The sequence below is a fragment of the Haliotis rufescens genome, unplaced genomic scaffold (assembly GCF_023055435.1).
Source record: "Haliotis rufescens isolate VD_foot unplaced genomic scaffold, xgHalRufe1.0.p SCAF_53, whole genome shotgun sequence".
NCBI classification, from domain to species: Eukaryota; Metazoa; Mollusca; class Gastropoda; order Lepetellida; family Haliotidae; genus Haliotis; species Haliotis rufescens.
The window spans coordinates 525,089-538,480 of record NW_025964257.1 but is presented as its reverse complement, the minus strand read 5'-3'; the positions used below and the strand labels follow the sequence as shown (position 1 = coordinate 538,480).

The 13,392-nt window shown below is 44.7% G+C and overlaps 1 protein-coding gene across 2 annotated transcripts in view; it reads right to left on the bottom strand.

The window, feature by feature from the left end:
- Positions 1 to 6,915: 6,915 nt before the first annotated feature.
- The window catches only part of LOC124119524 (beta-1,3-galactosyl-O-glycosyl-glycoprotein beta-1,6-N-acetylglucosaminyltransferase-like), a 49,937-nt gene continuing 43,460 nt past the window's right edge, over positions 6,916 to 13,392 (bottom strand). For both annotated transcript variants that reach the window (XM_046482069.2, XM_046482070.2), the window contains exons 3-4: positions 10,042 to 10,274; positions 6,916 to 7,365 (exon numbers count right to left, since the gene is read on the bottom strand). In XM_046482069.2, the coding sequence (XP_046338025.1) occupies positions 7,016 to 7,365; positions 10,042 to 10,274 (583 nt within the window). In that variant the 3' untranslated portion in view covers positions 6,916 to 7,015. The remainder of the gene's footprint in view (positions 7,366 to 10,041; positions 10,275 to 13,392) is intronic.

Here is a 13,392-nt window from a genome sequence, read left to right as displayed (position 1 = left end):
GTCAATGTGGTGTCTATTCACTGACAATGTGGTGTCTATTCACTGACAATGTGATGTCGGTGACTGAAATGGTTTTGGTTTGATGAGGTCATGAAAATGTTTATGTCAGCTTTTTTCTAAATGACCAGTTTTTTTATGTGAATTAGTTCGTCAGCAACCATGACAAAGTTTTAAGAATATAACTGTTTCCTTCATATGTACATCTTCTCCATTATTAGAAATAATATCAAAATCTGACAAATTTCGAACAGATTGATCGACCTGAACATAATGTGAGTGAGTGAGTGAATATTGCTTAACGCCGCATCAGCAATTGTGCAGCTATTCGCGGCGAACCTACGTTGCAGAGCTGTACCGATACAATACGCTATATATCAATATGACTATATTACTGCTGTATGAAATTGTACAATAATTCTCTCGACATTACCTTTGACGATAAAATTTAGGTATTTTAACGTAAGTATTGAATTTTATGTAGCGTTTCTCTTATGAAGCTGATTATATGGCATATGATGTGTTTTGTAAAGAGTAAATGTTCATAATAAATTATTGGTCTTACAATTACATTGATTCTAATGTCAGTGACAAAAATGAGTCCGATGCAATTCCCTATTTTGACATGTACCATATGTTCCCATGTTGTTTCAGGCGAACAACTGACTTGCTCCTGCATGTTTGTTTGTTGTTTAACGCCGCACTCAGCAATATTCCAGCTATATGACGGCGGTCTGTAAATAATCGAGTCTGGACCAGCCAATCCAGTGATTGACATCATGAGCATCGATCCACGCAATCGGGATCGATGACATACATCAACCAAGTCAGCGAGCCTGACCACCCGATCCCGTTAGTCGCCTCTTACGACAAGCATGGGTTGCTGAACACCTATTCTACCCCTGATCTTCACGGGTCGCCTGTGCATGTGATTCATGAACACGTGCTCATTTGATATAGTGAGTGAGTGAGTATAGTTTTACGCCGCTTTTAGCAATATTCCAGCAATATCACGACGGGGGACACCAGAAATGGGCTTCACACATTGTACCCATGTCGGGAATCGAACCCAGGGCTTCGGCGTGACGAGCGAATGCTTTAACCACTAGGCTACCCGACCACCCCCATATAGTATAGTCGAAATAGTCTAATCGACTCTGCTTTCACAACGATTTCTAATGACTAAGGAAAGGGTTTTGTGGCTTTAAGTTACCTTCCTAGCGTATTCGGCATCCTATATATATATTCGGGTGTGTGCGTGCTTGCAATGTTGACCATGCTTGATGCGTGCAATATGTCCGTGTGTCCTGATCCGATCCGATCCGATCCGATCTTATTTGAAATCCGAAGCCGCTTTATCAGAAGCAAAATGAGTCTGTTGGTTCAACTGCTGTCTGCTGTACTCTGCCGTGTCACTGCAGTCTGTACATGAGCGAATCTGGACCAGGCAAATAACGGAACACGCCTCTGTCGACACTACACACAGTCTGACAGGTAACATATTGTCACCACCTACTGACTGGGCAATCATGCTATTCTGACCACACACAAAGGCTGAAGTTGAAACAAGAATGAAATTCGAATAGTTCTTTATTACTAATAATGAAAACGTAGACAAATTCAACTGTAATTTAAAAAAATCTGCTCTGTTATTCATGACGCGGGCACTTTACTGAAGGTGGAAATCACAGCACCCATACTAAAACACTTGAAAAAATTTGGTCTTTTTCTACACGTGGCTAACTATTGATACATAACAACTTATTCTGTTTATAGTAGGGTTCAACATTGGTTTTCATAAGAATGAGTACAGCGATACTTGCATCTCCTACACAGATCTAGACATTGAACTTCAAATAATTGGTCAAGATTGATGACTTATAACAGAGACAATTTTATCCAAATATTGCCTGATTATTCCAATAGATACGCACATGCATATCTGTTATAACATCATTATCTAACAGATACGGGGAATATCCTATAACATCAGTATCTAACAGATACAGGGCATATCCTATAATATCAGTATCTAACAGATACAGGGCATATCCCATAACATCAGTATCTAACAGATACAGGGAATATCCTATAACATCAGTATCTAACAGATACAGGGCATATCCTATAATATCAGTATCTAACAGATACAGGGCATATCCCATAACATCAGTATCTAACAGATACAGGGCATATCCCATAACATCAGTATCTAACAGATTGAGGGCATATCTTATAACATCAGTATCAAATAGATACAGGGAGTATATGTTATATGTGATGGTGTTATAGCAATGTTACTGGCCATAGAGTATAACATTGACTGTTCGCTTTGGTAGCATTCAATCAAAGACGCAAAACAACAACTCTTCAGTTTGTTTAAAACACTGGCGGCTTCGTAAAGACATCAACAGATGACACAACAAGTCATTTTCAAACGGCTTCATGGGCCACGGGAAGCCAGAGTGATGGGTAAATGTCCTACGTGTTGGCACTGCATACAGTGTAGGTGAGGTGAAATTGGGTTTAACGTCGCGTCCAACATTATTGCACTTATATAGCGACGTGCATGCACGTGTATGTGTGTGTGTGGCTGCTTGTACTAGTCCGGACTGATGCCGATTTATATTGCTAGCTCACTGAGATACCATGCCGCAGTTTAACATGAATACCCCACTCAGACACAGTATACTGACTCCGAGCCGACCAGTCCTTGTTTTAGCCCCTTAATGCCGAGCGCCAGACAGGGTAACAACAAGTACAATCTTTTAACGTCTTTTTGTATGACGCGGCCCGGGATCGAACCCTGGACCTTCCGCTCTCCAGGCGGACGTTCTACCACTAGACCACGGAGCCGGTTGCATACAGTGTAGCCCAGTTAATCAGGAAACACCCCATTCCATGGTTCGTTAATCCGGATGGTAGTTAATCCCAGACGATTCCAAATCAGAATGGTACCGTTAGGTTTTACGGGCTTACATAATATTGTAAGAAGTCAGATTCTTTCCTATCAGAATAAGAATAGACAAATTTTTATTTAAACAAATCCGTTTCAGAAACATATTGGTGCTTCAACGCACAGCCAATCAAACTGCAGCTGACTATTTACGCTAGGTCTCACCGATTGGCCTCCACCGTTGTCAAGGTAACAGTACACACAGCCTTTCTAATCACAACACAGCGCCTCACATGCATTCACCATCGTTAAATATAATTGCATGTTTCACCTACACTTTGCATATATATATATTTATAAACACGCATAGAAAACGTTCTCCTGAAATATCAGTCCGCAGAGTTCACTGCACGCATGTCACCTAAATACAGTCGACACCGAAGACATTGACTTCGTCTGTTTGACAACAACATGGCGTCTTCGTGTCGCAACTGAAGATTCGTCATTGTTTCTTTTAAAAAGGTGAAATTAAACACTTTATAAATGAGTGAGTGAGTGAGTATGGTTTTACGCCGCTTTTAGCAATATTCCAGCAATATCACGGCGGGGGACACCAGAAATGGGCTTCACACATTTTACCCATGTCGGGAATCGAACCCGGGTGTTCGGCGTGACGAGCAAACGCTTTAACCACTAGGCTTCCCGACCGCCCCACTTTATAAATGAATTTCGGTACAACAGAACAATTAATTACTCTCAGCGAGGTCGTAATAGGAAAGCAAGGACCATTAGTCCCGAACCCTTCGGCGGATAGGCCGTTAAGTCCTGGGTGCCGTTGTACAAGGCGATCTTAGCACTAAAGTGATCGTAACTCCCATACCTTAACATAGACTTACGACAGTCGTAGTGCTAAGGATGTTTCGTACAACGACACCCTGGTAATCTTGTTTTCCCACACCGACAGTCTCCTTCGACGGACTATCCCATTAATTTATTGCTCTTCTCCCGACAGTACTACATAACATTTATAATACATTTATTTTGAAAAAATACGTTTTGACAACCACAGCCCTCGTGGTTTGAGAACAAAAATCCACGAACCAAATAATCACATCTTCCCGAGTCATGTGAGTAAACTGGCTGTAAAAGTCCAGTTTCTTCCCTTGCCGAACTAGACTGGTATTATGGAGTTACATTTTGGCTGGACTAACGAGTCTATGCATAGTCCAATCAAAATCGCGTTCCGAAATCGAAATCCGGTTCATAAACTGTCATGCAGATTTCGGTCGATTGCAGGATTTGCAAAGCATGTGCACCGCTAACTCGTTGTCAACAGATATTTTCTAAGTCTTTTCACGTTTTTAATCAAGGTGTTCTCGTGATTTGATGCACTTCACGATGAAAGACTCGTTTTATCACAATATATAGATCTTGATTATCGATCAGATCGCCTTAACTGGGCGCCGCTGTTTGGGTTGAAGCAAATGGAAGTGATACGAGAGGTGGAATCTGATTGGTCCATAGGAGAGGCATAGAAGGGACATAACTCGTAATAGCCACTGGTGGCGCTACGATCGAGCCCAGGAATTCCAGCCTAGTTCGGCAAGGGTGGAAACTGGACTTTTAAAGTCAGTTAACTATCTTGCCTCGGAAAGATGAATAATTAGGACTCGAAGCATCAAAATGAAATTATTGCCTCATTTTAAAAAAAAATGAAACGTTGACGTGGGTTCTACGGGACTTGTCAAAACGACATAGCAATAGCCATGGTTGGGAATATCGGCTGTCATTGTAATAAGGAAGAACGTCCTATTTCATACACTACAACTATGGCGAAATACTGTATTGGCGAAACGACGGGAGTGACGTCATACGGACATAGATTATATATTGCACATTGTATAAGCGAGAAAAGAGTCAGCTGTTTACTGCCGCAGTCAGCAATATTCCAGCTGGTATGTAAATAATCGAGTTTGGATCAGACAAACCAGTGGTTGATAGCATGAGCTCTCAACCAGGACGCGGGGCCTGACTACTCGATCCAATCCATTGACGAAGGTCAATTCATGCTGGGGCCTATTCTGGCCCGGGTCTCACAGCTGGACAGTTGGATACAGTATCGACCTCATAAAGGTGAGGTGAGGTGAAATTGGGTTTAACGTCGCGTCCAAGATTATTGCACTTATATAGCGACGTGCATGTACGTGTGTGTGTTTGTGTGGCTGCTTGTACTAGTCCGGACTGATGCCGATTTATAGTGCTAGCTCACTGAGATACCATGCCGCAGTTTAACATGAATACCCCACTCAGACACAGTATACTGACTCCGAGCCGACCAGTCCTTGTTTTAGCCCCTTAATGCTGAGCGCCAGACAGGGTAACAACAAGTACCATCTTTTAACGTCTTTTAGTATGACGCGGCCGGGGATCGAACCCCGGACCTTCCGCTCTCCGGGTGGACGCTCTACCACTAGACCGTGTAGGCGGTCACCCAATAAAGGGGTCACAGCACTGGAGAATTGTCTCTGTGCAATCTGAATGTAAGACCACACACATCTGTAAATACTTCAATAACCTATATCAAATATATGTATATCGTCCTCATTGACAGACTGAAACAGTCCCTGTTTAAAAAGTAACTATGCAGGATAGTTTATTAATGCGAGATATATTTTGTTTTGACATCGCTGTTCTCTGAATGGTACCTTCTAAACGCTCGGGTGTGAGTGAGTGAGTGGGATTTTACGCCGCTTTGAGCAATATTCCAGCAATATCACGGCGGGGGACACCGGAAAATTGGCTTCACAAATTGTACCCATGAGGGCAATCGAACCCGGGCCTTCGACGTGACGAGCCAACGCTTTAACCACTAGGCTACCCACCTCCACCCCCCAAACGCTGGGATATCACACAAACCCATGTCAAGTTGTTCCGCAATATTTCTGTTTAGTTCCAAATGCAGACTAAGACAGATCCGATACTTTGAGTAGATCCTGTCACTCGGGCCCGCTCGGGTCTACCCGTCTTATTCCGCTACATACACGAGGACTTGAGTGTCTGTTGGGTTGAGTTCTTGACTGCAATCCGACTAGAGCAAGAAGACGCTCCATTGTTTAAAAAGACTCTTGTGTTATCAACATATGTGGTAAATATATAGCTACCTACAGGGTTAGTTGCGATCCACGGCGCTTTAGACATTAGTTCACTTACATCAAGGCGTGTACTACTGTTCAGCTTGAAATTGGAGGAAAGCCGAGGTGATGATTGTCATAAATGTATACCTCTTTGGTGAAACCAACGATCACGGGATTGTCCTAACCAACATTCAGGGTGAACCTGGGTTTCTTGTCCTGGGGGACGCAACTCTGCACAAAGAATCCGGCGTCTCACACGACTGGGCCAGTCGTGCCCCTGCTACCTACTGAAGCATCAAGTTATCCAAGAAGTTGATCTCCAGGATTTAACCTACAAAACACCGCTAACCGACCCGGAGAAGAGATGAAACAAGCGTTTTGAACTGCAAGGGGCAATGCCGAAAAATGCTCGCGGCAATATTCCAGTATGCTGTGCCCCGTCATATTCTTGATCCCATCTATTCACAAGCCTGATAGTACTATAATCTGCAGAGCGCCAGATAACGTTTTGAGCAATTGAGTTTTGACACTAGTTTTTACACTACGGTTTCAATGTAATAAGGTCATTACATTTTTTATTGTGTAACCAATATTTTTTTACTCATCTATTCAACACTATAGTGTTTTTTTCCCAAAATAAGTGAACATTTTAAGATTTAAAAAAAAAGAAATAATGTTTGAGTTGTATATAATTTGTCAAAATATATAGGCTTGACTCGGAAGTAAATTAGCTCGTACTTGTGTTTCAAAAATTAGCTCCTTTGTATGCCTGCTGAAAACGTTTCATTGGGTATTTACGCATGCTGTTTTTATACATTTGGGTTTTTCATTGAATGCATGCGTTTCTGTACGCAGCTTAATTGAAAGTAATTGGGTTTTGAACATTTTGGGGGGTATTTTACGTAAATACGCTGCTTATCTGTAGCTCTGTGTCTGTATTCATCAACACTACTCCGACTACAGGATGGGCACGACAACGCCTCAGCAGCTACAGCACAGCTCTGTAGCTTGACGGAGACATGGGCACCTGGTTCTTCACAAACCCCAGGTTTCTATAGTAACGGTCATCAAAGTCCAACTTCCCGAGACTCTCGTCGCGCGTCATGTTGAAGTACCATTCCTCCATACAATCCAACACCACTGGCTCAAAGTCCAACTGGAACTTGTTGGCGAACAGGTGCTTCCTTTGCACGAAGCGGTGCAGGTCCCCCACGCCGAAGATGCAGATGTGGTGGACGTACTTGCCCTGACAGTCGTCCAGGAAGAAGAACAGCCCCTTGTCCCACACCTTATACCGCGCCAGGAACGGCTTCGTTATCGGGTCAGTCTCCGGCTCGCCTGCAAGGGAGGTAATTCGTATGCAATTTCAAATTATACTGTGCAATTCGTGACCAACTCGTGTTATTCCGGGACAAGCCGAATAGCGACTCGTGCCCCTCTCATGGCCATTTTTTGCGACTGAGGTTCGTCTTAGCGCAAACGGGCATACCTAAAACAATTGTCAACTCGTTGCGTAATGGTTCACATATATTTCCCCATATATTATATATATTTCACATGCAATTTAAATCACATCGGGACATGCGAAATTATACAGAATGATTGAACACATTTAAGTTTGTCTTGGGTATATTTTTATATGCAAGACATGTAAATTTAAAAATTATTCCTGAGGGATTCTTTGACGAAGAACTTGAAGTCATACGCGCATTCTGATTGGTTTGTCGTATTTTCGCACATAACATTCATCGATAGGGGGACGAGTCTTCTTGCAGGTTACGGAAAGGGGCGAGTGGTGACGAATGCATTCATCGGTAGGGGACGAGTCTTCTTGCGGGTTACGGAAAGGGGCGAGTGGTGACGAATGCATTCATCGGTAGGGGACGAGTCTTCTTGCGGGTTACGGAAAGGGGCGAGTGGTGACGAATGCATTCATCGATAGGGGACGAGTTTTCTTGCAGGTTACGGAAAGGGGCGAGTGGTGACGAATGCATTCATCGATAGGGGACGAGTCTTCTTGCAGGTTACGGAAAGGGGCGAGTGGTGACGAATGCATTCATCGGTAGGGGACGAGTCTTCTTGCGGGTTACGGAAAGGGGCGAGTGGTGACGAATGCATTCATCGATAGCGGGACGAGTCTTCTTGCAGGTTACGGAAAGGGGCGAGTGGTGACGAATGCATTCATCGATAGCGGGACGAGTCTTCTTGCAGGTTACGGAAAGGGGCGAGTGGTGACGAATGCATTCATCGATAGGGGACGAGTTTTCTTGCAGGTTACGGAAAGGGGCGAGTGGTGACGAATGCATTCATCGATAGGGGACGAGTCTTCTTGCAGGTTACGGAAAGGGGCGAGTGGTGACGAATGCATTCATCGGTAGGGGACGAGTCTTCTTGCAGGTTACGGAAAGGGGCGAGTGGTGACGAATGCATTCATCGATAGGGGACGAGTCTTCTTGCAGGTTACGGAAAGGGGCGAGTGGTGACGAATGCATTCATCGGTAGGGGACGAGTCTTCTTGCAGGTTACGGAAAGGGGCGAGTGGTGACGAATGCATTCATCGATAGGGGACGAGTCTTCTTGCAGGTTACGGAAAGGGGCGAGTGGTGACGAATGCATTCATCGATAGGGGACGAGTCTTCTTGCAGGTTACGGAAAGGGGCGAGTGGTGACGAATGCATTCATCTATAGGGGACGAGTTTTCTTGCAGGTTACGGAAAGGGGCGAGTGGTGACGAATGCATTCATCGATAGGGGACGAGTCTTCTTGCAGGTTACGGAAAGGGGCGAGTGGTGACGAATGCATTCATCGATAGGGGACGAGTTTTCTTGCAGGTTACGGAAAGGGGCGAGTGGTGACGAATGCATTCATCGATAGGGGACGAGTCTTCTTGCAGGTTACGGAAAGGGGCGAGTGGTGACGAATGCATTCATCGATAGGGGACGAGTTTTCTTGCAGGTTACGGAAAGGGGCGAGTGGTGACGAATGCATTCATCGATAGGGGACGAGTCTTCTTGCAGGTTACGGAAAGGGGCGAGTGGTGACGAATGCATTCATCGATAGGGGACGAGTCTTCTTGCAGGTTACGGAAAGGGGCGAGTGGTGACGAATGCATTCATCGATAGGGGACGAGTTTTCTTGCAGGTTACGGAAAGGGGCGAGTGGTGACGAATGCATTCATCGATAGGGGACGAGTTTTCTTGCAGGTTACGGAAAGGGGCGAGTGGTGACGAATGCATTCATCGATAGGGGACGAGACTTCTTGCAGGTTACGGCAAGGGGCGCGTGGTGACGTATGTGTCTAACCCATGAAACATCAACGGTTTAGTTCACTGTCATTGTATCAAATGTACGAATATATCAAGTGCCTGGATGTAACTGTAAGAATTCAGTATATAGTGATACATTCATGGCTTAAAATAGAGTCGTCAAAGGAACCGCAATTAGCTGAGCAGAGTTGCGTCCCTTTGTCGAATCCAAGGGTCATACCCGTGGTCATCGGCTGCAAACAAGGTTTGTTTATTTGTTGTTTAAAACCGCACTCAGCAATATTCCAGCTTTATGACGACGGTCTGTAAATAATCGAGTTCGGACAAGACAGTACGTGGGTTGACAACATGAGCATCGATCCACGCAATTGGGATACCATGACATGCATCAACCAAGTCAGAGAGCCTGACCACCCGATCCAGTTAGTGGGCTTCTGAAGACCAGTTCAAACCCGGATCTTTACGGGTCTGCACCAAGATGGAAAACGTCTAAGATCTACAAAGGCGTGTTTAAGTGTAAGGGTGCATTCTTTGGTCAAATGGGGCGGTCGGGTAGCCTAGTGGTTAAAGCGTTCGCTCGTCACGCCGAAGACCCGGGTTCGATTCCCGACATAGGTACAATGTGTGAAGCCCATTTCTGGTGTCCCCCGCCGTGATATTGCTGGAATATTGCTAAAAGCGGCGTAAAACCATACTCAGTCAGTCAGTCAGTCTTTGGTCAAATTGCCAGCAGAGTACCTCTACCTACCCTGATATGACCCAGGGATCCGGAGCTGTGGGTTGTGGTTGAGGGTGGCGAAGAACGTCTCATCGGGCACCTTGGTCTTCTTCACCCACTGCAGGAGGTCTTGAGCCACCGGGTGGTGAACGGCGTAGTCCACGAAGTGGCGGTTGGCGATGATGTGCACGGCGCCCTTCACCGGTCGGATGTCGAGAGGAGGGGGGCCAGCTATCCACCAGCGATATGCATTCTCAAAAACCCTGGAAACCAGAACGGCATTTTTACGCTTTATCAAAACAAATCTGTATAACGTTGACGAGGAGAATATGGATGATGAGTTTGGCAATGTGGACGGCGACTACAACGATGATGGTGGTGGTGATGATGATGATGATGATTTTCACTTTATACAACAACATCTTAAAGACGGTGTCAATAAAAAACGACGGCAACGACGTTGATGATGATGGAGGTGATGATGATGATGATGATGATGATGATGATGACGATGATTTTCACTTTATACAACAACATCTTAAAGACGGTGTCAATAAAAAACGACGGCAACGACGTTGATGATGATGGAGGTGATGATGATGATGATGATGATGATGATGATTTTCCCTTTAAACAACGACATCTTAAAGACGGTGTCAACAAAAAAACGACGGCAACGACGTTGATGATGACGGAGGTGATTTGAGGCCCTTGAGCGAAATACTTTGTCTCAAAATTTTAGTGGGCGTGGCCTTTTTAACACATTTGATGAAATGATGTATCACACTTTATAACTGACAGCTATTCCTGTATGGTAGGGATATGACCACCCACTCTCCAAAGACACCGTGATAGCGGGCACAGGGGGTAGTGCCCAGACACCTTGGGTATCGAACACCTGCAAGTAAGACATATACTTTCGCACACGATTGAATAAAATATATCTGGTTTTATCAACTATCAACTGTACGACCAGCCGGTTACAATGGTGTTACCAACAGGTGAAGACTTCTCCCGCCGTGCCCATGTCGATACACGGGTTACCATTGTATTGTTATACGTTCGTGGACCCTCCCACGGGTAAGCAGTTTTAAAAATAAAATAAATTGTCAGGCTGCTATCAGGACCCACAGTGAGCGAGTGAGTATGGTTTTACGCCGCTTTTAGCAATATTCCAGCAATATCACGTCGGGGGACGCCAGGAACGGGCTTCACACAATGTTCCAATGTGGGGAATAGAACCCGGGTCTTCGGCGTAACGAACGAACGCTTTAACCACTAGGCCACTCGACCGCTCCTTCAAGACCCATAGACGTAGAAGCTGCGGGTCCCGACTAAACTCTGTACGTCCTGATTTATAAAAAAGGCAGCTTATTGTGACAAATACATCGAGAGGTTAATAACGCAGACCATGAGCACCCACACAAATTTGAAACTACGAGCCCGACACGAGATCTACCTACCACGGGCCTTCGGAAAGGCGCATATTTCCAACACTGGATAGAAGCTCCATCTGTCGAAGTGATGAGATTCAGTAGCAGAACAGTCCCTAGTACCAGGGATCGTCAGAGGGAGTCACTTATTTGACATTTATTTTTCTGCTCTCATATTTTGTTTGAAGTACTAAAGTTTGGTAAAGAGTTAAAGTAAAAGTTATAATTAATAAACCAACTAAAGTTCAAATTAAATCGTCCACACGGAAATATTAACACCTCGAATTGGGTCAGATTTCGCGAGGATGTATCATATGATTATAAGATCAATATACGTCGTGGTCAGAAATGACTGTACTGGACAGACGCGAACATTTATAGGACAGTTCTGAAGCGAAGTACACCATCACAAGATAACCACAGGCTGCTAAACTCTATATTTTATTTACATTCCTTGCGACCATAATGCGCCATTATGAACGATATGTATAGTTCTTTGGCGCATTTGTTAAGTCGGAAAATCTGCGTCATGCAAAACGTGAGTACCCAGTACCCATTGCTTTGACTGCATTGACAGGAGACGCGTGTTTACAGTACGTGACATGTCTGACGGCATTGCAAGTTACTGGTACCATCAACGATTATTTGCATATTTGCATAGGTGCCCCCCCCCCCCCCCCCCCCCCCCCCCAACCCCACACCCACACACCCCACCACCAGCCACCACACACACACACTAACACACACCAACTTTTTCGGATCCAAATATAGTATGTTGTAGGCGGAAAAAATGACTGTGAGAGGTTCGACAAGCTTACTCTGTTATAACGAGGGCATTTATGTGAATGGCAGTCATCAAACCGGTTTCTCCGAAGGTTACGCGGTACATGACATTGACGATGAGCGTCTGCAGTTTCCGGAAGAAGAGTGTACTTGGAACACATTGCTGTCATATTGACAGAGTGGTTGGCCTTCAAGATAGCAAAACCCACTCTTTACTGATGGCAGGTTGGGATATCAACCACTTGATTGTCTGATCCAGACTCGATTATCTACAGACCGCCGTCATATAGCTGGAATATTGCTGAGTGCGGCGTTAAACAACAAACCAAGCAACCAAGGCATGTTGACCTGTGGGCGTTTTCAATAAAGGCTTGACACGATTCAACGGGGTGTCATTGTGGTGCTGTTAGAGGCTTGGCGAGTTAATTTTCATGTCAACACAGATGTATATTTGACACGAGCAATAGTACACTCATATTATTCAGACAGACATATCCCACCCCTTCTCAACAATTCATCTATCAGATCCGTGTCTCCACCAAATGCCAGTCTGTAGGGTAGAATAGGTCTTCAGCAACCCATGCTTGTCGTAAGAGGCGACTAACGGGATCGGGTGGTCAGACTCGCTGACTTGGTTGAAGCATGTCATCGTATCCCAAATGCGTGGATCGATGCTCGTTATGATGTCAACGACTCGATTATTTACAGACCGCCGGCATGTAGCTGGAATATTGCTGAGTGAGGCATTAAACAACAAATAAACAAAAGAAACAAACAAAACATGTTCATTACACTGCAAGGGATGCGATTCGTGCCACGTCGTCATGAGATGACTCGTATCCCGTAACTGACAACTACAGGTGATTCCGTGTCAGGGGCACAGATTGATCATGACTGTCTTCACACACCTGATGCTCACGCCGTACTGACATGGTAGAACACCAATAAGGCTCATTCTGACCCGTCAACACCTTCATCGGACACATAGACACGTAAGGACACGTTTATAGCTCGATCAAATGTTCCGACACGTTAAAACACTTCCAGTAGACGTTCGGACGCGTAAGGGCACAGTACAATTCGTTCAGCCTCTGTAAACGTTAGAACACCCCGTTTATCTGAAGTAGTACTTTTATATCATTTAACTACTAATACAATCTCATCA